The 27,500-nt window shown below is 35.0% G+C and overlaps 1 protein-coding gene across 17 annotated transcripts in view; it reads left to right on the top strand.

The window, feature by feature from the left end:
- The window catches only part of EHBP1 (EH domain binding protein 1), a 263,931-nt gene that overhangs the window by 198,447 nt on the left and 37,984 nt on the right, over nucleotides 1–27,500 (top strand). For 8 of the 17 annotated variants that reach the window (XM_036435472.2, XM_036435477.2, XM_045580790.1 and 5 more), the window contains 6 exons: nucleotides 7,682–7,829; nucleotides 11,645–11,752; nucleotides 15,390–15,514; nucleotides 18,061–18,199; nucleotides 18,358–18,464; nucleotides 21,115–21,238. In XM_036435472.2, the coding sequence (XP_036291365.1) occupies nucleotides 7,682–7,829; nucleotides 11,645–11,752; nucleotides 15,390–15,514; nucleotides 18,061–18,199; nucleotides 18,358–18,464; nucleotides 21,115–21,238 (751 nt within the window). Of the gene's footprint in view, nucleotides 1–7,681; nucleotides 7,830–11,644; nucleotides 11,753–15,389; nucleotides 15,515–18,060; nucleotides 18,200–18,357; nucleotides 18,513–21,114; nucleotides 21,240–27,500 lie in introns of those variants that run through there. The other 9 variants (XM_036435481.2, XM_036435476.2, XM_045580794.1 and 6 more) reach the window with 4 other exon arrangements.

Below are 27,500 nucleotides of genomic sequence, written 5' to 3' on the forward strand. Positions count from 1 at the left end.
GCAACTGAATAGGTGCACTTCGGTAATCCTTGCCTGTGGACAAGCACATAATTTTTTTTGTCCTTTTTGAATGCCTAATAACTGAGACTTGCTTCCTGTCTAATGATGAAAGGGTGGCAGTCAAGTTCTTTCTCTTAAGTTTACTACAAAATCAAGGAATTTCATGATTTATTTTGAGAACAGAATCCTGTGAAATAAAGCAGTACTAAGTAAAGCTCATTTTTACATAAGTTAAAATGTACTTAGCTCAATTAATAAAAGTTCAGTTACTATGACTGTATGAAACACTGAAGATAACACAAGTAAGCACAGGATGTTATTAAGGGAGGTAAAGGATGTAGAATTATGGGCTTGTTGGTAGAAATAGAGTGCTTTGCTCTGTTATAAACACAAATTTGCAAAGAGTAAGGATATAAACTACATTATTTGAAATACCATATTTGTAAGGTTTTGTTAAAGCTTATTTTACAAAAACCTGTGTAGGCATGTTTCTTAAATAGAAAGACTTTTCAATATACTATATACTTTTCAACTGACTGAATAAAAATATCTAATGTTATAAAACACACCCTTGGGTGGGTAATAATCTCAGCAGCTACAATGACAGTTTCTCATGTTCTAATTCACCTTCACAAATCCATGTCATCATTTTTTGGCTAAAGTAATGTCAGTTGGTGACATTTGTAGCATGTATAAAAAGGACCCCCCATTGCAGCCATTTTCATTTGATTCTTAAGATCCGAAGGCTGCTGAAAGAACAATTGAATGAAGTTGAGGATCGGAGGAGCTTGATTTTCTTGTTCTCTGTGAAATGAAACTCTAGTCTTTTTCTTCCCCTTCCCCTTAAAAGCAAAAGTCTGCTAGGGGGTTGTAACTGTGTCAAAGCCGCTGGGATGCCACTGCTGATCACTTTAATTACTACGACTAAGGAGGATAAAATTAAAAGTAGCACCATTGAAGCAGTGGAAGAAAGCTTGCCTAGATGTCGGTGAACTGTGAAATATAAAAATTGCATACCAATACATTTTTATGGAAAGGAAACAAGGAATTACATTACTTATTCCTGAAGAGTTTGTCCTTAAATTGTCAAGTTTTTATTAGTGCCTTTTTCTATGGCAGATTGTAGACCATTTTGGAATGATCAGGAAAATAGTAACTTGAAGACATAACTGTTAAAGGGCTAAATATTCTTTTCAGTTTATGTCCAAAGTGAATAGTTCTGATCTAGCTCGTGTACTTGAAATTTTTAAATGCATTGTATTAAATGCAAGCTCTTTGCACCTTAACAGGACTTTGTCTTGTCCTGAATATCTTAGCAAAGAGAATAGTAAAGCTTAAATGTACCACATTCTGCACATTTCTGAAGGTTTATAATTTAAGATTGGAAACCTAAGTTTTAAATGAATTTAAGCAAGTTAACTTCTTGTCACCTCTCAGCATTCAGTAACACAAGGGTGAATTTAATCTGATTTGTATAGCCTAAGTGTAAGCAAAAACTGTTTTTTCAAATCACAATAACAATAGGGCCTCAGAAAATTTCTGTACACCAGTTATAAAGCAGATAGGACCAATGGTTTGAAATCAGACACTGATTTTAGTTCTTAGTATGCCATTTAAGTGAGATGCAATTTCTATCAAATCAGAGAGATAGTAGTTAACCTTTCAGAGTTGTGAGAAGTAAATGAGACAACGTGCATAAAACACTGCAGGCATGGAACTAGTATTTACAGAAATTTGTTATAATTTGTAAAGAGCCCCAAAATACAATTTCCATCAAACCTTCCAAAGAGTTCTTCCGTCTTACAACATTTAGATTACCCACATAACTCTAAATAATACTATATGGAAAAAGGTAATTGTCATCAGACCCATTCTTAGAATTGGAAGCCTAACTACTTCAGTTTATTTAAGTGTATTTAGACAAGGCAGGTAAATAAAAAATACATAGTTTCATATGTGTTGAATTTTTCAACAATATTTTTTATTTTTACTGACAGTATTTGATATTACCTTTGTATCCCAGGAAAAATATCTATTTTTTTTTCCAGCATAGTAAACATTTATTTATAGCTTTGAATGTCTGTCTTCTTTCGAATACAGAATGGTCAAGATAGCAGTAACTCATTTCTGTGCTTTGGTAGCTAGGCAAACCATCATTGTCAGAAATGCTCATCTACATTTTGGACCAGTTTGTACGGAAAGCTATGAAAAATAATGAAATAATCATTGTCCTTACTCTCTGGTCATTTTATCCTTGGACATATACAATATGTCTTTTTGGAGTAAAAGATGATTAGATTTTGTTACTATCTAGTCTTTGCTTCAGAAAATGACTTTTAATGAAGCTTATATATAAAAATTAAAATGAAATAGTTTTACTTAGAATGAATCTGGAAATTATTAAAATTGGTTGCATAATCAATTGTTGTAATTACAAGCTTTTCCTTCTGACCTTAACAATTAACTTCTATTTCCTCAGTTGGTTCTTTGTCCTAAGGGAAGTTAATGGGTGAGAAAACAAACAATGCAAATATGCCATCCCACTAGAGAGCTCTAGGCCCAAGCAGAATTTTCTCTGTGGTGTCAGGACATTAGTAGAAAAGTAAATCAAGGCAATCTGATAGGGAACCAGAATTCTGTCAATCAGGCTCAAGATTTTGTGCTGTGTCCATAAACTTTGTTTACTGTAGGGTTTTATGAGTTGTAACCTGCCCTTGCAGTCTGTTAATGAGGCTAAATCTTGCTACTTAAGAATTGAATTACAGCACACCTCTGGGCTAATGGTTATAAACAGAAAGTCCCATTAGGGCTGCATTCTGACTTGTTCATTTGCATTTTTCTATTGTTTAGAGAACAATGATGGGTAAATAGGTACAAACAAACAATTTACATGGAAATTGATGAAATGTCCCTAATTAGTATTTAGAGTTGGTTTTATTAATAATTGCTGTAAGTTGTACTCTTGGTCAGCTCTTAGAAACATTTACAGATGGGAGTTGAGGAGGAGAAGAAGGGGATGGGCTTGGGGAAGGTGGCAGCTTTTGAGAAGAAATTAGTTTCCCATTTCATATTCAGAAATGTAGAATCATTTATTTCATTTTAACAGATGAACTAAGATCACAACATCTTAGTCTGAATCACCAAATTCCAGCTCTGCAAGAAGTTATTATTCACACAGTAAAATAAATTTAAACCTAGTTGCCTGAGGCATATCCAATAATGGTTTTTATTAGTGCTCTTAATTTTTCTTAAGTTTGAAAGGAGAAAAAGTTTAGTAAAAGCTCACTTTCCCTCAGTTGGTCATGTAATTTGATACTTTTGGGGGATCAAATAGTTTGATGGTTCAGAGCAAGGGCTGGCTCTGTAGTCAAATAGACCTGAGCTGGACTCCTGGCTCTGACATCAGTTCTAATAGTGTGATTTTGAAACTCTAAATCTAAGTATTCTCATTGAGGTTGTGAAAATTAAATAAGATCATGCATATGAAGGACTGGACTTATCACATAAGAGATCAAGAAATCTCATCAGCCCTAACCAGTTTGGCTCAGTGGATAGAGCATCAGCCTGCGGACTCAAGGGAACCAGGTTCAATTCTGGCCACGGGCATGTACCTTGGTTGCAGGCACATCCACAGTAGGGGGTGTGCAGGAGGCAACTGATCGATGTTTCTAACTCTCTATCCCTCTCCCTTCCTCTCTGTGGAAAATCAATAAAATATATATATTTTTAAAAAGGAATATCAGCAGCCATCACCAAACTCACCATTATCAAGCCTATATTTCTTTATATTCTAGTATCTTTTCCAAGTTCAGAAATATTAATAGTGTACTGAGGATTTTTGTATATTATTCTTGCATCGTCATTCTCACTTTGCCTGGTGTGTACTAACTACAAATAAGCTCTTATCTCTACAATAAATACTAAGAAAATTTCCCTTGAATTTTAGATTTTTGTCTTCTTTTGCCCCTACCACAAATACCACTTACCCTCGGTAGCCTACCATCTCATCTCTTTCCTCCCTTTCCCCAAGATTCTTCTTTAAAAATATCCTATATAATAAAAGCCTGATATGCAAATTTTCCCCTCCACATGGAGTTCCATCAGTTCGACCACTCACTCTGACATGCGCTGACCACCAGGGGGCGGCGTGGAACATGGCGGGTGTCGGTGATACAGCGCTGGCAGCAGATGGCAGTGGAGGCGCTGCCTGCCCCCATGGGTCCCAAAGAGAGTGGGACCACAGCAGGATGGTGGAGCCGGTGAGCAAGGTGGCACCAGGCCAAGGTGGGTGTGAGCTTGGTGACTCCAGCAGGGAGGAGGGGTGTGCATGGGGGCTCAGAGGCCCAGGTGCTGCCCAAAGCCCAGAGGTCAGTTGGGATCTGCCCTTCCACTCCAGATGCTCATGCTTTGACCGCTGGATAGGCCTAGGGACGTCACTGGTGCATGAATTTCAGTTATCAGGCCTCTGGTCTATTATAAGAGTAGTACCTACCTACTATCAAAAACTTAAAAATCAAGGCAAATGAAATAAAACAAAAACATCACATTTCCACATCTAGATAGTCTATCATAACAGCTTTATGAATGTACTTCTAAGTGGGTGTTTTTGTATTTATATGTGTATTTATTTTGACAAAAAATGAAGTTATTACTGTCTAAACTATTTTTTAGCCAAGTTACATTCTTCTTATTTAATACTTTGACTATATTCAGATTTCTATAATTGGTTCAACAGTGTCCTTCATAGCTGGCTTATCCAAACCAGTATCTAACTCAGGACTATACATTGTATCTGGTTAATCTCTTTTGTTGGTGGTGATGGTGATTATTTAGTTGGGTTTGTTTTTTGTTTTGTTTTTTTAGTGTTTGTTTTCATAACTCAATAAAATGACCAGGTCAGTTGTCCTGACTATCCTACCTTCTGAATTTGCTTGGCTGTTTCTGTGCTATATCATCATGTTTCTCTATCCCCTGTTTATTATAAACTGGAAATTATATATAAAGGCTTAATGGATTCACTTTAAATATTTGGAATAGACTATTCTAGGTGGTGTGCACTTCATGTTTCACATCAAAAAGCATAAAATGGTTGACCCAATATTACTGATGCAAAAGCTACATTATTGGTCTCTAATCCTTGATCTAGTTCTGATCTTTCCATTCACAATTAGGTTTTCCCCTTGCTACTAGAAAATAATCTGTGTGGTATCAAGCGTATTTTCCATTACTATTGCTGTGTAACTAACTACCCCAAACTTAGTGATGTAAACAATTGTTGTTTTTTGCTCACTGATTCTGTGAGTTAGGACTTCAGACAGGGCATGGTGGGGATGTTTGATCTCTGTTCCATATTGTCTGTGGCCTCGGCTAAAAGGACTTCAGCATAGGGGGTGCATAGGATAGGATGACATAAAATGGCTAAAGACTGAGATCATGTGAAGGCTTCTTTCTTACATGTCTGGTACTTCGGCCTAGAAAACTCAAGGCAGAACTTTGGGACTGTGGACTGTAGCACCTGCATCTAATTTGATGTTCAGATTTATTAACTTTTAACATTTACTTTAGTTGATTATTCCCTTTTTCATGAAAGCTTCTTCAATGCCAGCCTTTCAACCCCAGTCTCTCTTTTCCCCAGCTTCCTCTCCTGCCTTCCTTTACAGGAAGTAGTTTCTTTTAGTTTTTCTATTTGTATTCTTAGTGCCACCATTCTAAACTTCTGAGTCAGCTTTTTTTCTTCCCTCCATATCTAATTAGTTACCAAAAATTGGTACAGATATCAATTCTACCTCTAATATATATTTTACATTTGTCTATTTCCATTCTCGTCACCATCGTAATTCTAGATTTCATTACAACTTCCTTGGACTATTATAGTAGCCTCTCAACGAGTCTCTTCAGTCCCTTTATGTCATCCTCTCCTATGCATTGTTGTCAGATTAACCTTTCTCAAATATATCTGATTAGTCACACACAAAACCAAGCACTTAATTGACCCTCAGTTTCTTTACAATAAAAATAAAGTACTTCACCCTGTTGGACAGGGCTTTTACAGTCTATATAGCTTCATTTTTCTTGCCTTGTCATTCTGTCAGTTTTTGCCCTATACTCAGGAAAACTAAACTGTACTTTCCCAAAAAGAAGTACTTTCCTGCCTCAATGTCTTTCCTGTACTTTCCTGCCTCAATGTCTTTCTATTGTTCCTACCTCCTAGTCTCTACTACACTGACTCACCTAACTACCAACTCCTATCTGAACCCATTTCAATCCCTGCTCATTCTGCAGGCCCAACTCAGAAACCATGATACCATGATCCTTCTATTTGTTCCTCAGCCAACATGTTCTTCTGAACTCAGCTGTGTTTTTATAAGACCTCTTTATTGTGGCTATTTTATCTTTCCCTTTATTTTACTAGCTTTTGAGAGCTTTCCCTTTATATTACTAGCTGAATTATAAATTTCCATGTTTCAAATTTCTATAGCAAGTACCAAGTACTAAGGATCATAGATACAAAGATAAATCAAATATAGCTCCTGCCTTCAAGTAGCCCAATTCTACTGAGAAGGAAGCATTTATACAGAGTTATAATGTAACTTGACAGGTATTATTTTAAAAAGTAATACACATCCACACACACTACTTTATTCCACTAGTGGGGAAGAGGGAACAATAGTTTGGAGAAGTTTAGTGGATTTAAACTGAATCTTGAAGAATGAGTAGGAGTTAAATAAGATGAGAAAAGAACATTCCAGGAAGAGGAAATGACATATTCACATCCATGAAATTAGATGACACAAGCAATTCTGTATGAATATATGTGAGCTTTAATGGAGGTGTTAAGGGAAGGTAATACTGCAAAGATATGTTAGACCAGATTATTTCAGGCTTTGTTTTGCCGTAATAATAACCTTATTTTACATAATTTCCAGTTTAAGAAGCAATTTCACTTTGGTTAAGTATGATTCATAATAACCCTTTTTAGTAGACAAAAACTATGTGAGTTAATTCTCTGAAGTTTTTTTTTATTTTAAATATCAAAAACCACATTAGATTTTACTTTTTCTTTTCAGTGCTTCTGGGAGGAGAGAGAGTAGGAATGGGGATCGTACATCAGTTAAACAATTCTGATTCTGAAACTACCAAGAGTAATAGCTTGTGTAATTAATGTACTATTCCTATTCCTATTCCTACTTCAGTCCCCTAAAAATACCATTTCCTATATATTATCAACATGGTGTAGCAACGTTTTTTGCTGTCAAAGATGTATTTTAGTCAGTGCTCTATGCTTTTACTAGAAAATAACAAGTTAAATTCTATTCTTAAAAATAAGGTAAGTATTAATTGAAATTCTGTTTTTTAATATTATGACTCTTCTATAAGCCTGATTATTTAATTAATAATCGTTTCTGCTACTTCCTCAGTAATATATACTGCCAAACATTCTTTAGAGACTAGTTTGAATTTTTAACAAGACATTTTAATATAATAATTTTGTAAATTTTTTTTTAATCTGATTCTAGGATGTCTTTTAAAAATGGTGTGACATCCAACTGATATAGAGCATCCTATTTATAATGTGGGCCAAGCACCATGCTGTAAACCAGTTACTATCATGATGATCAGATTGAAAATGAAATTGCATTTCTGTCAATTACTGAGTTGGCAACTGTTCAATATATCTTAGCAGCAAGATGAAGAGCGACGTCGGCAGCTGAGAGAGAGAGCTCGTCAGCTAATAGCAGAAGCTCGATCTGGAGTGAAGATGTCAGAACTTCCCAGCTATGGTGAAATGGCTACAGAAAAGTTGAAAGAAAGGTCAAAGGCATCTGGAGGTGAGTTAAAGAAGCTTGTATCATATTCTACAGAAATCCACAGTAGACCTTTTGGAACTATTTATTCTTACTTCAAAATGTATCAAATACATAAAGTTTCTAACCTATTGATATGTTGCAAAAACCTAAATGAAGCATAGCAAATCAGTAGGTGATTGTTGCTGTTTTTAAGATCAACTTTTTGTCTTAATATTTAAGAACCCAAGGAGTATTTTTCTTAGAATATGATTTAGGAGAAAACTCAGACACTGATTTGTCTGATGCCTCATTAATTGTTTTAGGAGTGAGTAAAATGCAATCAAGTCCTCAACATCTAGATCACAAGACTTGTTAGATGGGGAGTTTTGGCATGAAGGATTTTCACTCTGAAGTAGATCTTTAGAAAGTAGCTTTAACAATGTTTAAGCATTATGGCCTGACATCTAAGAATTTTTAGTAAGTCCCATATCCATTTGTCTTAGTCTTCTTATCCTAAGATGGTTCTTTTCAATATCTACAGAAATTAGTCTAAACTTGTTGATGTTGGGACAACGACTATTTATACTATAATTAAAGATAATTTTAATTTGCCCCTCAGTGCTCAATCTGAGCATCTTTAACTTGGAACTTTTTAGATTTTTATTTAAGTGGAGTATATTTAAGAGACCTGTGGGGTTTTTTTAATTTTAAAGATCTATAACCTATTTATCTAAAAAAATATGTCAGGTAATTGTCCTGAGTTAGTCTTAGAATGCTGAGATCACTGTAAAGAGTAGGCAAATAAGGACTCAAATAAGACCTCAGAGAATTGAAAGAAAGGTAAGCTATTTCTAGGGTCAATGATAAGTTTCTTCAGTGTAAACTGAAATGTACTGCTGTTATTCCTAATTGATTCCTTATATTATTGTAGAATCTTACTATTTTAGAGAATACCAACAGATGCCTTTAGCAAATACCCCTCCATACCATAAATTTGAACGGTGCTTTTCCAAACAGCTGTGTATCTGTCCCTCTGGTCTTCTCAGTGGTTTGCACCTTAGTTAAATTCTTCATCTTACCTTTTCAACTCCTATCTTTCAGAAGTTTTATTGCAATTTCTACACTCTCTTCTAAAGTTTTATAGTAACATCAGTAACTACTCACAGCTTTATTTATATATTTATTATCAACAACAAGATGTTTTTTTTTAATATTAGAAAAATTCCAGATATTCTAAGTGTCTGAAAATGTTTTGCCTCCTATGACAGGAAAAAAATCATGTTCTTGATCCTTCAGATAGACTGTCCTAATGCTACTGTCCTAATGCCTACCGGAGACTGTAGGAGAACAGTAATAATAGCATACAAGCATCAAAGTCTCTTAAATTTTTTCCCTCAATAGTGAGCAACCAATGCTAAATGAGTTGTATACTCTGGTAAAGCTAAGAATTAAATATTTTGATTGATGTGATGGCGTGGGTCAGCTATGTAATTTGTTTCATCTCTAGAATCAATCCAAATTTAAGCTAAGTCAGAACATAACTAAAGAGACTTTATCACCCAAATGGGTATCTTTCCTACATAGTAGCTCGAGAAAATGAAGACCATGTTTTGTCATCATAAACAGTCTAAAAAGTAAATAAAGAACAAGTGAGGATTAGCTCTGCAAAGCTAGCAAATAAGTATAGACTAGAACAGGGAGAGCCAGGTGAAATGAAGATGGGACAGGACTGAGCAGGTGACTTATAGGAACCTGCTGAGGAGCCCATACTCTGTTCTCTAAGACCACAGTGACCAGGGTCCATTTCTCACATAGGACACACCATACCTTTAATGTTGAAAGCAGCCACATATCAGATGATAGGCTCTTAATCAAGCTGACCTACAACCAGTGGAACAGGCCTATTCCCTGGCCTCAGGGGTGGATATTGGCCAATCTCCATAAGTACTGGGTCTGTTCTGGCCTCAAGGTCTAAGCTAAAGCTATTGGGAATGAGAATTGGAGGAAAAGACCTTTAGGACAAAAGAGAGGATATAATTCCTGCTTGAAATTCAACCATTTATATAGATGTGCTAGGACAGGACTTAGCAAACTTCCTGAAAAGTGACAGAGCAAATACCTTAGGCTTTGCAGGCCATCCATATGGTGTCTGTCTTTACTACCCAACTTTGCCCTCATTGCCTGAAATGTATAAATATAAAAATTACTTAACCAATTTTTGTTGTGTTCTTCAGAATAGCTTATATAGTACATGAGAAGTCTTCAATAAATGTAAACTATTATTAAAGTTGCCCAATTAAAAAATAAGCTGTAGAGTAGTAGGGATATTCTCAACTCCTGGGCCTAGGCAGATATTTTTCCAAAAAGTTACACTGCCTGTCAATATCAGAATTTTCCAGCGTATAAGGCGACCCCTAATTTTACAGTTAAAACATAGGTTTAAGCCTATATTCGCTGTATAAGACTAACCCCCACTTCAGAGAAAAGACTTACTTTGCCGTCAAGATCTGCAGGTAATTTTTGTGCAATTTTGATCTTTTGCCCTCGGTTTTTGGTTGACTTTTTTTCGTTTCAAAAGTCGTCTTATACGCCGGAAAATATAGTACTTCTAATATGCAAATCAAATCATTACTATGCCTTTTTAAATGTATAAATATCAAAATTACTTAACCAATTTTTATTACTAGGAGTTAGAAAGGAAAAAATTTATAATAGAAATCTTTAATGTAAAAAAAGACTCAATAAATTGTGATCTAAAACATTTTACTGTGTAAAAAATCATGTAAGACTTTCTTATTCTATGTATTTAACTATACTATATTTATGTGTGTGTATATTAATATATACGGTGTGTGTGTGTATAATATATATATACAATATGTAATATAATATATATGTGTGTATATTATATATATATATATATGTAATATAATATATATATATATACTTTATTGTTGACAGTATTACAGATGTCCCCCATTTTCTCAACCGTTGCCCCCTCCTCCCAGTCCTTGCCCTATGTCAGGCCTTCACCACGCTATTGATGTATTTAATTTTGAATAATAACATTTTTTACCAGTTTTAATTCTTCCAAAACGTACTGTGTTGTTCTGAACTTTCTTTTGCCTAAAGGTATTGTCTATTCTAGTCTTAATCTGTTCTTTTAATTTATCTATAATGTTTTTATGATAATCTATAATAATAAAAGCATAATATGCTAATTAGACAACCTTCCAAATGAAGCTAGGGCTACTAGAGAAGCCTGGGTCCTGAGTGCCTGCCAGCAGCCAGAGGGAAGCCCAGGTCCCAGGTGTCAGATGGAAGCTGGTGCTTCATTTGGGGGGAAGGAAGGCCTACTCTTGCTTGAATTTCATGCATCGGGCTTCTAGTATTTCATTAAAAGCACAAAAGCATTCATCTTCATACAAATGATTTAAATATAGCTACAAATTTTTAAAGAATGACTTATGCCTTTATCATTTATATCTAATAAATGATAAAAATGTGAAACAAAGAAATATTACTTGATACTTTGTTACCAAACCATTTTTTTGTATGCTATTATTAGTGATCACTAATGGAGTACTTTTTTAAATATGTGAGCTCAGTGGTCAGAGACAGTGTGTGGTAAATTGTCAAAACCTTTCCATCTGCTTTGACGTGACAATTCATTTTTGACATATGAATTTAAAATATAAATGTTAATCCAATAGTGAAAGAGTGACTTAAAACTGATTTTTAACTTGAATTTGAGTAACTAATTAAAATAACTGTTTTTTCTTCTTTAGTGTTTTGGACAAACAATATAAAACAAATAATATACAATATACTAACATTATTGCTACATGTTCCTACAGATGAAAATGATAATATTGAGATAGATACTAACGAGGAGATTCCTGAAGGCTTTGTTGTAGGAGATGGAGATGAACTTACTAACTTAGAAAATGACCTTGATATTCCTGGTAATTTCAAATTATAAATATTTTGTGTCCTGCTGCATGGCAAACTTTATTATTATATTTTTATTATTACCTCATTAATTGTGATAATAAGTTCTTTTTGTAGTTTTATTACTTCCTATGTCCTCACAAATCATTTCACTAAATCCACCTTCCATCAATTTTGTTATTATTTTGTTTCAGATTTAGTTTAAATTAGCAATAAAATTGGAATAGCAAATTGTAGCTTGTGTTCTCTTCTTACTAAGATTCGCTTTTTCAAATTTAAAAAAAAATATTGATTGATTTGAGAGAAAAACAAAAAAACATCAATTTATTGTCCACCCATCCATGCATTTATTGGTTGCTTCTTGTACATGCCCTGACCAGAGATTGAACCCACAACATTGGCATATTGGGAAAATGCTGTAACCAACTGAGCTACCCAGCCAGGACTAAGACTCACTTTTATATTTTATGTTATATGATATAATTTGTAGGCTATTCAATAATTGTAGCCTAAGTATTTTGGTATAGTGTTGTAAGGTATAGCTGCAGTACCTATGAAATATTTCAAATGTAAATCAGATTTTCTGACTTGCTTAGAATTGAGTCTTTTTTTTATATATATTGATAATATATTTTTATTGATTTTTTTACAGAGAGGAAGGGAGAGAGATAGAGAGCTAGAAATGTCGATGAGAGAGAAACATCAACCAACTGCCTCCTGCACACCCCCACCAGGGATGTGCCCGCAACCAATGTACATGCCCTTGACCGGAATCGAACCCAGGACCTTTCAGTCCGCAGACAGACGCTCTACCACTGAGCCAAACCGGCTTCGGCAGAATTGAGTGTCTTAATTGTAATATTATATTGCAAATTTTCTGCTTTTTTTTTTTTTAGGTTTTTATTTTAAATATTACTTCTAATAAATTAATTTATGCATACTTAATTACAACAAGACATTTTATTTGAAAACTGCTTATATAAACTGCTATTGAGTTAATCACATATCTTATATTAGTAAATATTATACCAATAATCACATTGGTAATTGACCTTTTAAGTTACTTTTTAAATATAAACAATACTTGTGGTTTAATAGATGATTGATTCATGTAAGTCAACAGCAAATAGCTATACAAGGTTTTATATACCAGCGGGGTTCTATAAATGCTTATTGAATTGAATTCTTATAGCAATAAAAAGTCTATAGTTATTTTTCCAGATTTAAAGGTAAGGAATTAAAGTCCTTAATATTTTTCTTTTCCTATAAAAAGCAAAAGGGAGTGAGAGCAGGTCTCTTAGCACTGACATGCCCCTGAAATAATAACCTGCTTTGTTTCTTCCTCTGAAATAATTCTGTTATTTCTCCAGAAACAATCAAGCAGGCGTCTTCAAACTACGGCCCGCGGGCCACATGCGGCCCACAGAGGAGTCTGATCCGGCCTGCCAGGTTTTTTGGGCAGTGAGCGCAACCGAGGTGTTACAGTAGGAATTAGTAGTTCATATAGTCCGGCCCTCCAGCTCTCTGAGGGACCGTGATCTGGCCACCACTTTAAAAAGTTTGAGGACCCCTAAACCAAGGTCTTCTTATCTATACGGAGCACCTAATAAAAGTTACTGCCCTTTGGTCAGTAACTCCTTCATGGTGTAATATTAAATTACACTCTACCAGGTAGAGGTTGTGCATAATTGTGGAAGACCAGGAAAATGCTGATATTTAAGGGAAATTTTTAAGTGTTTATTCCAAAATTAGGACTATCTTTAATTTCTTTCTATTTAAAATACTGTAGAACTTGGGCAAATTTGATTTTTCTTTTTGAAAAAGATTTTTGTTACTGCTTACCCAGCCTCACCACAACCACGACCAACAGCTTTATCAGAAACAAGCAACGACCCTTTCCTGCTGAGGACACCCATAAGTACAGAATTGAAACCTTAATAGTCAATTTATGCAAGTATAGAAGCAATGACAGTAAGGAATGCATATCTCCTCATTTTACAATAGAGTATGAAGATAGGAAAAATTAGTTATTGCTTAGGTAGCATGAAGGAAATTATCTAGTTTTAGTTATAACAACTTTGTGGGATACTTTAAAGTTTGGCTAACATTAGGTCTAATAGGCTTGACTCTTATCCTTTTTAAAAATTCTCTTCTTACTTTATGCCAAAAAATAAAACCCATCTCAGCCTTCCTGTTTGTAAAGTTAGCTAATATATTGTTTACAACTCTCAAGAATGCCAGAAAGTGCTGGCATGTGCATAGGACAGACTTTCCAAATCAGGCTATGGTTTATTTCAAGGTAATAAGAAATAGGAATGCAGATTGGAATCTGGAGGCACATAGAATATATTATGATTTTTATCCTTGCTTTATTTTCCCCAAAATTCTTTTTTTAATATGTATATAAAAGTCATAATGTTTTAATAATAAATTGTTTAATCTTTATCTTGATTTGACCATAGTTCATCAGATATTGTTTAAAAGAGAAGCCTAGCAATATAAACTAACCAATTTGCATGAGAGTAATGATAATAGCATTTATTAAGAGTCTTATAATTAGAAAACTTATTAATCTTTATGAAAAATATCATTTACCAAATGGTTGGCATATCTTTTACAAGCATTTTATTAAATAGTTGCTTTGAGTGAATTTAAGTAGAATTATTTTATTCTGTTTGCTTCTATTCTATTATTAAAAATTAATGGACTTGCTAAAAATAATTTGAAATGGTTAATTTTAAAGTTATAGCCATATTTTTATTTATTTTAAATTTCTTTTCATATTTAATATGTTTTAAATTTTTATCACCTTTATTGTATGTGAGCCCTCCCATTAGAAGGTATTTGTAAGTATAGACCCTGTTTCAATGTTTTATATACACACACACACACACACACATACACACACAGATAAACATTGAGTTCTAACAATGTTTACATGACTGTCTGAGATCATATTAAGAACTTATTTTAATATGGTAGTATATGTATAAATTTAATATACTGGCAGAATTTGAAACTCTAAAAATATAACTTAGAATCAAATGAATCACCTTTAAAAATCTATTTTAAAATTACTTGTTTTATTTTATCTAACCTACTCATATAAATATATACCTCAAATATAGGCTTATGTTTTCAGATAAGCATAGCTACTGTTGACTATAGTCTAACTGAATTATTTTTAGGTATATTGACTGTATTCTTTAAAGGAACTGATTTTTGGGGAAAATATATGTTTATACATACACTAATAATATATGCTAAGAGACTAAATTTTAATTTTTCCTACCACAAAAAATAAATGACAATTATCTGATGTGATAATAGGTATTAACTAATGCTGGGGTGGACATCATATTGTAATATATAAATTCATCAAGTCAACACATTGTATACCTTAAACTTATACAATGTTATATGTCCGTTATATCTCAATTAAAAATTATTATAATCAACATACCCAATGACTACTTTACATATATATGAAAAGAATTCTTTATATGTCTGGATTGATGTGTTATTATATTGTACAATCCTAATGTCCTTTTTTAAAAATGTAGTAATATTTTTATGGTGTGCTCTAAATTGGTAGCCTATACACCTAAATGCATCTTACTTAGTAATTCTTTGTGTTTGCATATTTAACAGAACAAAAGACTAAGTTGGTGGACTTGAAGCTGAAGAAGCTCCTAGAAGTTCAGCCACAGGTGGCAAATTCACTTTCCAGTGCTTCTCAGAAAGTTATAACCGAGAGCTCAGAGCAAGACATTAAGGTAAATCTTACTTGCTTAAAATATTTGATTAGTTATCTATGTATTCTAATTTCCATTAGAATTATGTAATCCTAAAACCAATTTCTTACCAATTCTTCACATTAAGATTAAGATATACAAATTTCTATTAGATAGCCAATAAATTAAATACCAATATGGTAATCAGTATTTATCTACTTTTTTCAGAGAAACTACTCTGATGCTGGTAAAAGAAACTGTTTTTGACTTTTATATGTATTTCTATTTTTCTTAGAAGAATATTGCTAAGAGAATTCTGACATTTTTATGTCATCCTCAGACTTTGACTTGTTTAGATAAACTAAAACTCATGTCAGTTAATACCTGAATATGGTGTGCTATAAAATATAAATTTTTATAAACTTGCATGTGTTTTGTATCCATACAAATTTTACCTTTTTTAGGATCTCAGCCAAAATGCCACATTATTATAATTATATTATTATTATTATTATTATTATTATTATTCCCATTCAAGCCTTCCCCCCTTTTTTGTACTGTATCATTTTTATTTTTCTAGCTTTAGGGTACTTCTAGCCCTGTATAACTTTTCACCCACCTGCGGACTTCGGGGACTGCCCGCTGACTGAAAGGATTTCCTTCCCCTGACACAGAGAAGCTTTGAAGTCCCAAAACAATGACTTTCATTGCTTTTTCCTTATACTGTCGGTTTCTATATATTGGTGATGAAAGTGTGTGGCAGCACCAGAGGACTTTTGGTCTCTATCTTTGAACAAAAGGAAGCCTGAATCAGGTCTGATTTTTTGCGTTCAATTTAGCTTTCTGCAGTGGACTTAATGCGGAATGAAGCTGGCCTAAGAATAATACAATGGATTGAAAAGGCAAACTGAATTAGTGGGTTTAGAGGAATACATTTGTAAAGTGGCAGAAGTCCCCAGCCATAAAAAGGTTTCTTAAGATGGGATTTGCTGGCTAATCTCACTGATATTTTAGCATGTTGCTATTAGCCATGTTTATTTGTTTTGGTAAAGACTTGAGTTTTAGACTTTTGGGCAGTTATTATAATAACTGTTGAATACATACCGGTACTTGTTTTTCCTTTTTATTGCATTTATTGGGGTGGCAGTGGTTAACAAAATTATACAGATTGCGGGTGCATAATTCCACCACATATCATCAGTACAGTGTATTGTGTATTCACTACCCCAAGTCAAGTCCCCCTCCATCACCATTTATCCCCCCTATAAGCTCTTCTACCTCCCACCCTCTCCTCAGCAGTTACTACACTGTGGTCCACGTCCATGAGTTTTTCTTCCTTGGGTTTTTTCTCTCAATCCCTCCACACTTTTCTAAACAAACAAACCTAGCTAGCATATTAATAAATATATAACTTTAAAAATAAATAGAGCTATTTTTATTATTAAGCCTTAATTATTTAAGTAGATTAAATTGGCTTTGCTTTCCTATAAACTCTTGTATAGTAGTCTTTAAAGTTATTCCAATAAAAGGTGTGCTTTAAACAGCTTGTCTTTATATGGATCTTTTTAGTTAAGATTTTTAAAAATGGTGCTTATAAAGAACTCCATCTGTTCTCTTGAAGCTTTCAGCATTGATTTGGGGTTTTATTTTTTTTAATAAAATGCAGTTTACACGTTCATAAATGAGGCATTCTGTGTTTGTGGAAAAGGATAAACTGTTACCTTCCCTTGAGGATTCTGTATCCCAGGCCTCCTTGAGGCTAGAGAATAGGCCATTGGAGGACTCCCTCATTACCGATTGTCTCAATGCAGAGGAAGGGCAAAGTCTTGGTAGCTTTTGATAACCAGTTTCAGCATTCAGCAGGCTTAGCTATTAGTCATGCATCTTAGCCTTTCCCTATTTACTTTCAAAACACTTAATAAAAATAATAAAAGATTAGGTATAAAATGAAATATTTGTTTGGTACACAGCACCTCGGTATCTGCAGCTTCCACACATTGCGGTGGTTCAGTCTTCTGGGATATTTCTTGTTGATAGAACCATTTGAATTTGTTGCCAGTATTAACATAGGAAGCTCTAGAAAAGATAATTGTAGTTTCCTTAGCTGCAAAGGACTTACTTACAAATCTGGCTTTGGAAAGTTATAGTGAGGTAGTGTTAAAATCCTACCTTTTAGCCTTCATCCAGCATTAATAGTTTACCTCAATGGGCATAAAATTAGAAGCTAGTTCTTCTTGTCATACAAGTCTGTGGGGCTGTACAAACCAATGGGCCAGAATAGTGGGGGGAATAGACAGAGGCAACATGGCCTTTAAATTATACATATCATCAGAAGGAAACTCAGGCATTCACAGCGTCTGATGAATCAAATTAGCAAGAGTGAGCCTCTATGTAAACCAGGTCTCCTGTAAGCTTTTGGTTACAGGTAACAGAACTTGCAGTTGAGTTATTTAGAGCTCTTTAAAATGCTTTTCTTTCAAAAAGTTTCTAAATTAACATTATCTTAAATCAGTAAAAATTATTTTACTGATACACAGTTTCATGTTTATAATATCAGGACTCTCTTATTGTGTTTGTTTTACTTTTAGAATGGCACAGAAGATCTCCGGGTTGAGCAATTACAAAAAGCGACAGAAAGGTTTAGAAATCCTGTTGTGTTCAGCAAGGATTCTACAGTCAGAAAAACTCAACTTCAGTCTTTCAGTCAATATGTTGAGAATAGACCAGGTAGGTACACTTTTTTTTCAATGTTTTCCCATCTTATGATTTAACATTATTTAGCTGTGTATACATATATGTCAAAAAGCTGATACTGTAAATTCACATTTCAATACACAAATATCAAGCTTTATAATAATTTTACATGTCTTTACTCTTTTTTTAAGATATAAAAAGACAGAGATCAATACAGGAAGATACAAAGAAAGGAAATGAGGAGAAGGCAGCGATAACTGAAACTCAGAGGAAGCCATCAGAAGATGAAGTGCTTAATGTATATTAATTTTTTGTGTGGTTTCATGATTGCTGATAATTCCAAACTGTATGTGGAAATAGTGCCTTTATTTGTTAAAATGAGATGTTAGGTTTTTTAAGATGTCAATCTCCAGTGCATTCAAAGCAGAGTGAGAGGGGTGCACTGTTGAATTAGTCTGCAGTGTGGTGATAATTGTCAGATAAAAAAAAAATGAATTTTTCAGAGTTCCACAGCCCCAGCTTCCTTGAGACATTTCCATCAGGGCACTTCCCACAAAGAGATTCCAGTATTGATCTACCGGGAGGATTTTAATTATTACAATAGCAGATACCGCAGAGCTGCAGTTAGAGGGAAAAGTCACATGAGACCTGCTAGAATTTCTCAGCCAACCCATTTTGTTGGCTTGGGTTAATGGGTGTTCAACCTTTCCATTATCCAGATCAGCCGTGAATTACTAGCTGAATGATGTTTGCATTAATATAATATATATGGTAATTTCTTCACTTAATTAACAGGGAGGTTCAGCTCAGTAGGGGTATGGGCTGATCATGTGTAAAATTGATTTGTGAGGGAAATATTTGATAGACCGCAGGGAAAAAGCTGCTTTTGATGGACAGCTTTGGGACAGAAGCAGGAAGAACAAGTTTTAACTTGAATTTTTGTCTGGAAGCATAGCTCTCTTTAACGGTACTCCTTTTTTATATGTAAATGTTTTTATTGTTTTAATATTAAAATAGTCTGTTGGTTTTTAAAATACTTACAATGTACCCAGAATTACCAACTACATTTATGGCCCTAAAGAACTTCTTATTTTAAGCTGTGAAACTAAGACCCTAGTACATAGGACAGCTCACTGGAATATCCTGATGAAATATTCGGTACAATTTTTTAAGTTACAGAATATGTGAGGATAGTGTATACTCACACTAAAGAAATCTGATTATAAACTGTTTTTTAAGTGAATTAATTAGTAAAGGCAATGTTTACTGGGTAGCTGAGAAATACTGAAGAACTGCTTAAGTGATTACTCTCAGCACTATGTGTTGCTTATCACTTCTGCTTTCTTATATCTTTGCAAACCACTATGTATGTTTTGACCCTCTGGATGAAATGAAAAAAGTTGATTTTGAAAATGCTCAGCTGTTTGGAAGATAGGTACAAAACCCATTCACCAGATTATTCCCGGATTTTGAAGTTACCATTAGCATTTCTTCTGTTGTTATAATATTTTCTGTTATATTTCATATTGAGAAAGAATGCTATCTCTTTTGAGTGAATCTTTTTAAAAATACAGTGACTTATTTGATCACACTATCCGGAGAAATTACCAGCTTTATAATTTCTTAAAATATTTCAACTTTGTCAACTACCATAATTAGTTTAACAATAAGGTGATATTAATTGAGTTAATATGTGAGTACAAATTATTTAGTACTTCTAAAGATATGTAAGTTATACATATGGCTAGACATGTTTATTGAACTTGAGAATTCTAAAATACGGTCATAAATAACATTTCTTGATATTTGTTTCTTATTTAAGGAGAACCGAAGGATAATTCCTCATGGCTTCTTAGAGATTAATATGCTTCTAAGTAGGGAAGGGATTTGACAACAGAGGATTGTTCGCTTTCGTTTCTCTGAATAAATAATGTTGTAAGTGCTGGTAGTAGTAGTAGTGATGGTGCTGAGAGTAATCACTTAAGCAGTTCTTCAGTATTTCTCAACTACCCAGTAAACATAGCCCTAAAAGTGCCCCAAGGTAAACAGTATTCCAAATCCAAAGGGAACAATAATGAATCCATTTGTAACTTTCCTGTCCCTAATTATTTAAATTTACATGAAAATAAGAATTTACTATACTGCTACTTCATAATAGAACTGCTACTTCAAATAAAACTTCTAAGGATAATATTTTTTAACATGATGGTTGTAAAAAGTAAAATTTCAAATTTAATCAAATGGAAAGTAAACCAAATCTGCATTCTAGTTGCATTAGATCCTATGTAGCAAGGTTTGAAACCACCTGTCACGTTAGAATTCACAGCTACAATAATTAGTAATACATCAACAGAATGACATGTTAAAGTACAGGCGCCAGCTGGAGGGAATACTGGAAATATTAAAAACAAAACTTCTGTTTTTATCATTTTAAATAGTATACCCATAATGAAAATAAGAAACCTCTCTTTAATTTTATATTTTTTGTAAGAACAAATCTGCCTGATTTTTTCAGGATAGATGCTTTAAGAAACAATTCTTTAGTAAAACTCCAGTTTTGTGAATTACAGTTTTGAATTAAAGGTGTCATTGGTGTTTGTTTTGGCAATCACCATGAGGAAAATAGTCTTCTGTCCTCATTCATGCTTAAATAGCTGACTCACCTGTGAGGAGAATTTTTTCTAAGTTAGTGTTAACTTTTTAAATCTGGCAAATCTGGGTATTAAATTATAAATGTATTACAAATGGTTGAGATTTTCTCTATTCACAAAAGTTTTGCTATACATATGAAAATTCTTTGAATCACAGGGAGTTGCTTTTTGGTACTAAGGGTGATAGTAAGGGTGTATTTGGTTCTCTAGGTAAGTGCTTTACTAAGTGTTTATAGAAAGGAAAAATGCAACTTACAAGTGATTTTATTTTTTCTTCCTGTTTGTTCTCGTTAACAGAAAGGGTTCAAAGACACCAGTCAATATGTTGTAGGAGAATTGGCAGCACTAGAGAATGAGCAAAAGCAAATTGACACCCGTGCCGCGCTGGTGGAGAAGCGCCTCCGCTATCTCATGGACACAGGTACGGTGCCCAATTACACTGTAAACAGTTTTGGCAAATTGAGCGTTCACAAACTCTTATAGAGTTTTGGAAGTGTGAATCTTTGAAGCCTGAATGTTCAGCAGAACTGCCTTGAAAATAAAAAGGCTGCGATTTGCAGCCACCTCTCTGGGCCCTGGTGATAAGAGTGCCTTCATGGGAAGTGATAACTCGCCCTGATACCGTGTGAGCCAGCACTATTGAACAGTGTGCTCATCCATGCAGAGTTGGAATACACATCTGTGCCTCATTGATATGCCACTGCTTAAAAAAAAAAAAAAAAAAGAAAAAAAAAAAGTAAGATCTTCACTGTTCTACTGATTCACTGGGGGGGGAAAAGATTTGGGCAGCTAAAGCCATGTACTGCATGAAACAGAGCACTGTACATAGGGGATGGCTCCATGGGCTAGATCACTGAAATTTGAGAATACTATCTGGTTACTGACGCTCCACAATATTTTTTTTTTCCAAGAGAACAGGTTTTTAAAAGTCTGTAATACTTTGTGTCACAGTTGCATTTGGAAGGATTAAGGTATATAGGAAGATTTATACAAATGGGTTAGAGCAGCAAGTTAGCTCCTAACCAGAGGGTAGATTGGCATTTGGTGCTGATTGCCAGTAGTGATTGAGTACGTGTAAGTACACAATAAGCTATTGGGGGGAAACAGTATGTGCGTCTACATACACATATTTCTCTAAAATGCTGTTTCTACATAGGGATAAAAATAAATTAATTCAAATCATACCAATTAGAAAAAAATTGTCAAAATATAAAAGTAGAAAATTTATTCCTTTAATCAAATTAATTGATTTAATGGCAGTGTCAAAATAGATTAATAAAGTAGTGAAGTAAATTAGTCAATTTGTAGTAATAGGATTGGAAAACTTTCCTGAAATTTTTCTTCTCTATTTGCCAAGATCATATTTACAATTAAAGAACTCCTCCAAAAAAGTTAGATGGGACATTTGAAAATTAGTAAAGTCAGCACATAGTAGAACAGAAAGAGACCTTTGGCTTTATCTGGCCCATTGGGTTTCAAACCTGTTCGGTGGAGCCCTAAAGCTTCTTCGGAGGCACCTGGGGGCTGCCGAGATAATAAGGCAGTGAAATCAGACAGGCCTCTGGGTTTCTTACCTTACTTCAAACAGAATAGCTCTGAGTTTATTTATTTGAAATAGCAGGCTTCTTGGAAGAGTTCATTTAAAGAAAAGGTTCTGCCCAGCTGGCATGGTTCAGTGGTTGAGCGTCGACCTATGGTTCGATTGGGCACATGTGATTCCCAGGCATGATTCCCAGTGGGGAGCATGCAGGAGGCAGTCAATCAATGATTCTCTCTCGTCATTGATGTTTCTATCTCTCCCTCTCCCTGCCTCTCTGAAATCAATAAAAATATTTTTTTTTTGAATAAAAGGTTCTACTGCTTAAAGTTTAAAACCAAAAAAACTTAAGAAATTCTTTTTTGGAAACTATTACCTAATCCTCTCATTGTTCAGAGGAGACAGAGGCACAGGAAAAGCTCAACATCACATAGATGAGTAAGTGGCCAACCTTGGACTAGAATTAAATTCGTGAAGGATCCTATCGTGCAGTATCCTTCCTTCTACACCAGAACACATTTACCATGGCCCTAACAAATTACCTGCATAATCAGTCTTATAAATACACATTTGTTTGGATTCAACAGATATCCCATAAACCAACGTATTATTTCACATTTACCTTTTCCCTATATAAAAATGTAAACTAGGTAGTATAATTTCTGTAATATTTTTTAAATTATTGCCATTAAATATTTTAAGGAGACTAATTTTTTAAGGTAAATTCTTTCAAGTGAACCATCTTTCCTTTTTGTAGTGAGTAAAATAGATGTCACTATTCAGGAAGCCTTGTGCCACTAGAAAATGTTTCCTTCTCTTCATTCACACTTTAAGCCTGATTTATTGAGGGTTCTAACCAAAAGAGACTCAAGTTCTCCTTCCCATTCCACATATTACTAGTGAAGCTTTGAAGTGGTTCTATTCTAACTCCAGATTATTTATAATCTAAAAGTTATGGAGTACAGATTGATTCTAGAACTCTTGCAAGGCTTTATATTTCTTAATCTTCAGAACAGAATCTGATCTAGCCTGGGTTCACTACTATAGATTCAGACTAAAATTGATCTGGTTCCCCAACCTGATATGCTCCAAGAATCACCCTGGACTGTCTTGAACCTCCTCCAGCCCTCATAATGGTTTTCTAATGTATACCTAAATCCTACCTAGTATTCAAAGTAAGAAATAAGACATTAGAAAGGGAAAGTATGTATTCATCCTTTTCTTTGGGGAGAAGAGGGGCTTAATAGTTCCAACTTTTCATCTATTGTAGTAGTTAATACCTTTTCTCTGGTATGTTACAGTTGTCTATGTACTTTCTGAATCTCAGTCTTAGAATTAAATAGAGCAGATAGTATCCATATTATTTCATAAAGAAACTGTAGCTCAGATGGGAGAAATGACTCATTTAAGATGGACTGATTAGTTACGTTTGAATTAGGGCTTGAGCCCAAGTTTTTAGGTTTTCTAGCTCCAAATCAATCCTCTTTCCCTCCATATCTTTACAGAACAAATGTACTTTATCTACTATTTTACTTTTTATATACTTGTAGATGCTAACTATATACAATTTTTAATTGATTTGAAGTTAACATATCATAAATTAACCATTTTAAAGCATACAGTTCAGTAGCATATAGTAAATGCTACTGAATGTTGTACAATTACCACCACTATTTCCAAAGTTTTTCCCTCACCCTAAGCAGAAACTCATAAGGGGAATCTAGCAGTAGTAGTCCTTATGTGTCTGGCTTCTTTCACCTAATATGATTTTAAGGTTCATCCATGTTGGAACGTGTACCACTACTTTATTCCTTTTAATGGTTAAATAATATATCACATTTTATGTATTTATTCATTCATTGAGAGACACTTGGATTCTCACTTCCTGGCTACCTATCAACATTTGTGTACAAGCATCTCTTTGAATCTTTGTTTTTACTTCTTTGTGATATATACCTAGAGTTGGAGTCACTAAGTCATGTTTATTCTCTATCTTACTTTTTGAGAACTATGCTCAATTTTAAATGGAGTGTGAAGTACATTTAGAAGTTGACTTTGTGGGATTGAGAATACATTTAAAAAAAAAAAAAAGCACTGTTAAAACCATCTAAAGCCCCAACTAACTCACAAAAACTTATTTATTTAAATTATAACTAAAATAAAACAAACAGTTGCCCTAGATTTGAGTCCTTGATTCTCAGAGCTTGAGCAACTATGGGTTTTCAGCGCCAGCCCCTGTGAAATTGAAGCTCTAGCATCCTGACAGGTTAGGTGGAGCTTGATGGTGGCCTAGACTACTGGGCATTTCTTCTGGTATGCTGGAGAAGGCTCTTCCTGCAAGAAAGGAGCAAAGGAATGTAAGAGAGAACCTCAGTGTATCCAGCCATAAGATGGCGATGTGCAAGGGAAGAAATGGCAATAGAGGAAGAAGGGCTCAAGGTATCCCAACATCCATTTGGGGTAATAGCATCGGTGGCCGAGACAGAGCAGCTGTGGGGATTTATATTTCTGAACTGGAGTAACCTTAAATCAGTGATCCTCTTCGTATTAAATAACAATACTGTGTGTGTGTGTGTGTGTGTGTGTGTGTGTGTGTGTGTGTGTGTGTGTTTCTGCCATTCCACCCTGGGATCTGTAAAATCCTTATGTAAGCACTAGAGAAATTATTTCCATCAGTTTTTAATGGTCTTTTATTTTGTTATTGGTTTTGGGCTTTTTTTGTTTTTGTTTGTTTGATAATTGTTGCAGGGGATGAATTTTTACATTTCCAGCATCTAAAGTTTGTAATGGTTACTTCTTTGGCTATAGTAAAACATAGATAGGAACATATGTGTGTTCTAAGCTGACATTTTGTATTAAGTATGGCGCTAATGGATTCTTACCTTGAAAAAATGGAGTTTAGAACAAAAATGTTGATGGGCCCTTTTACCAAAGTGCTGCAAATAATATTAATATAGTGGATGGTGTTTATTTTCCATTCCCTATCTGTTTTCATTTGATGGTTATAAAACTTCCTTAGTATAGAACTGTGTTTAAAACTAATGATTTGTTTTTGTTGTTGTTTTTAAGTGACATATTTACATTTTGAATGCATAATTAGACATGGGGTATTACAATGAAAGTGTTTCTTACAACTTCAGAATATTCAAACAGATAAAAATGATTGTGATAACTTTATAAGACCCTGGGCCAAAAATACTAATTCTTTTGTAGTGGATTGTCTACAAAAAAAAACTAACCATTTAAAAATATTAAATATACCTTGAGAAAATAAGAATAAATGAAAACAAAATAACTTTTCTACCCAGTCCTCAGAATGTTTCTTTACCTCATCATTTGAGGAATACAGCATAGTTTTAAAGCAGAGAACTGTGCCCACAAAATTTTTGAGCTGTAAAAATAACAGTAACAGTCAGTATTTATTGTGTATATATCTGGCTCTATGGAAACTGTTTTAAATGCATCATTTCCTTCTCACAATGGCCTTATGTGATAGATTCCATTACTAATTGGGACTATTAATAATCACAGTTTTCAGTGAGGAAACTGAAGCTCAGAGAAGGAAGTAACTTGCCCAATTCACACAGTTCTCAAGTAGTAACTTGCTCAGTCTGATGGTTCTGGAACACAACTTCCAGCTACCACATGACATGATCTCTGCTTCATCTCTCAATGTTCTTAGAGGTGAACTCCTTTTCCTAGAGTCTTATTACTAATTAGAGGCGCGGTGCATGAATTCACAGGGGTGGGGTCCCTCAGGGTGGCCTGCAGGGTTTGGGCCCCAGCCTCACAGCCCCTCTTGGCACCCCTCCCTCCCACCCTTCACCCCCCACAGTGACCTGCCGCCACCCCCTCACATGCTCCACTATCCCGCCTGCAGAGCAATTGATCGGGACCTGGCCCTCCACCAGGCTCCCTCAGTGCCTAGGAGCCGAGCAGCAGCCCCACCTAGGCCCCCCCACCCCTGCTGCTGCCACTGGTCACCATCGGTGGGGCGACCAGCGGGGCATTCAGGGTGCCTTGCTTGCTCACCAGCCCCACGCCCCCACTGCTGCCTCCAGTCACTGTCTTTGGGGTAACCAGTGGGGCAATTGGGCTTCCTGCTCACACCCACCTTGGCCTGGCACCACCCACTTACCTGCTCCAACATCCCACCGCAGTCCCACTCTCATCGGGGACCATCAGAGCCAACGGCGCCTCTATTGCCAGTTGCATTGCCGATGCCCACTGTGTTGCATGCTGCCCCCTGGTGGTCAGTGCACGTCTAACTCCCAGTCTATCAAACTCCCACCCATGGGGACAATTTGCATATTAGCCTTTTATTATATAGGATTCTCTGGACTCTCTTATCACCATTTCTTGATATTTTTTTTATCAAGGTAGAAGGTGAGATAGAGATAGAAATATTAATGATGAGAGAGAATCATGGACCACTTGCCTCCTGCACACCCCACACTGGGGATGGAGCCCACAACCTGGGCATGTGCCCTGACTGAGAATTGAACTGTAACTTCCTAGTTCATAGGTCGATGCTCAACCATTGAGCCATGCCATTTCTTTATTTTTTTAAAAAAAAATGTGTGTGTGTGTGTGTCTGTGTGTGTGTATCAGGAAAGGAGAGGGAGAGAGAAAAAGAAACATAAATGATGAGAGAAAATCATAGATTGGCTGCCTCCTGCACACTCCCCCCCCTGGGCATCGAGCCCACAACCCTGGTATGTTCCCTTGACTGGAATTGAACCTGGGATCCTTCAGTCCACAGGCCAACACTCTATCCACTGAGCCAAACCCGCTAGGGCTCTTGATTTTTAATTAGTAACTCAGAAGAAACACATCTATATTCATTGAACTTATGGGGGGGGGGGGGGGAGTGCTTAATCAGCTCATTTTGACCATTAGGTAGAAACCCAACAGGCTTAGGTTCCTCTTCAAATTATTTCTCTGCCCTGGTCATCATAGTGTAATATGCATGAAAATCAGGCTGCTAAACCTCCTCATTTGGAATAATCAAAGAGATAAAAACAAGCTTCTCTTCAAAAGAAGAATCTAGGTCTTTATAATCTTTTCACAGGGTTCTGAAACTTGAGCTTTATAGCCTTCAGAGAGTACTTTCTTCATCTAGCATAGGCTACTACTGAATACCTGA

Source organism: Pipistrellus kuhlii, unplaced genomic scaffold, assembly GCF_014108245.1.
Source record: "Pipistrellus kuhlii isolate mPipKuh1 unplaced genomic scaffold, mPipKuh1.p scaffold_m20_p_13, whole genome shotgun sequence".
NCBI classification, from domain to species: Eukaryota; Metazoa; Chordata; class Mammalia; order Chiroptera; family Vespertilionidae; genus Pipistrellus; species Pipistrellus kuhlii.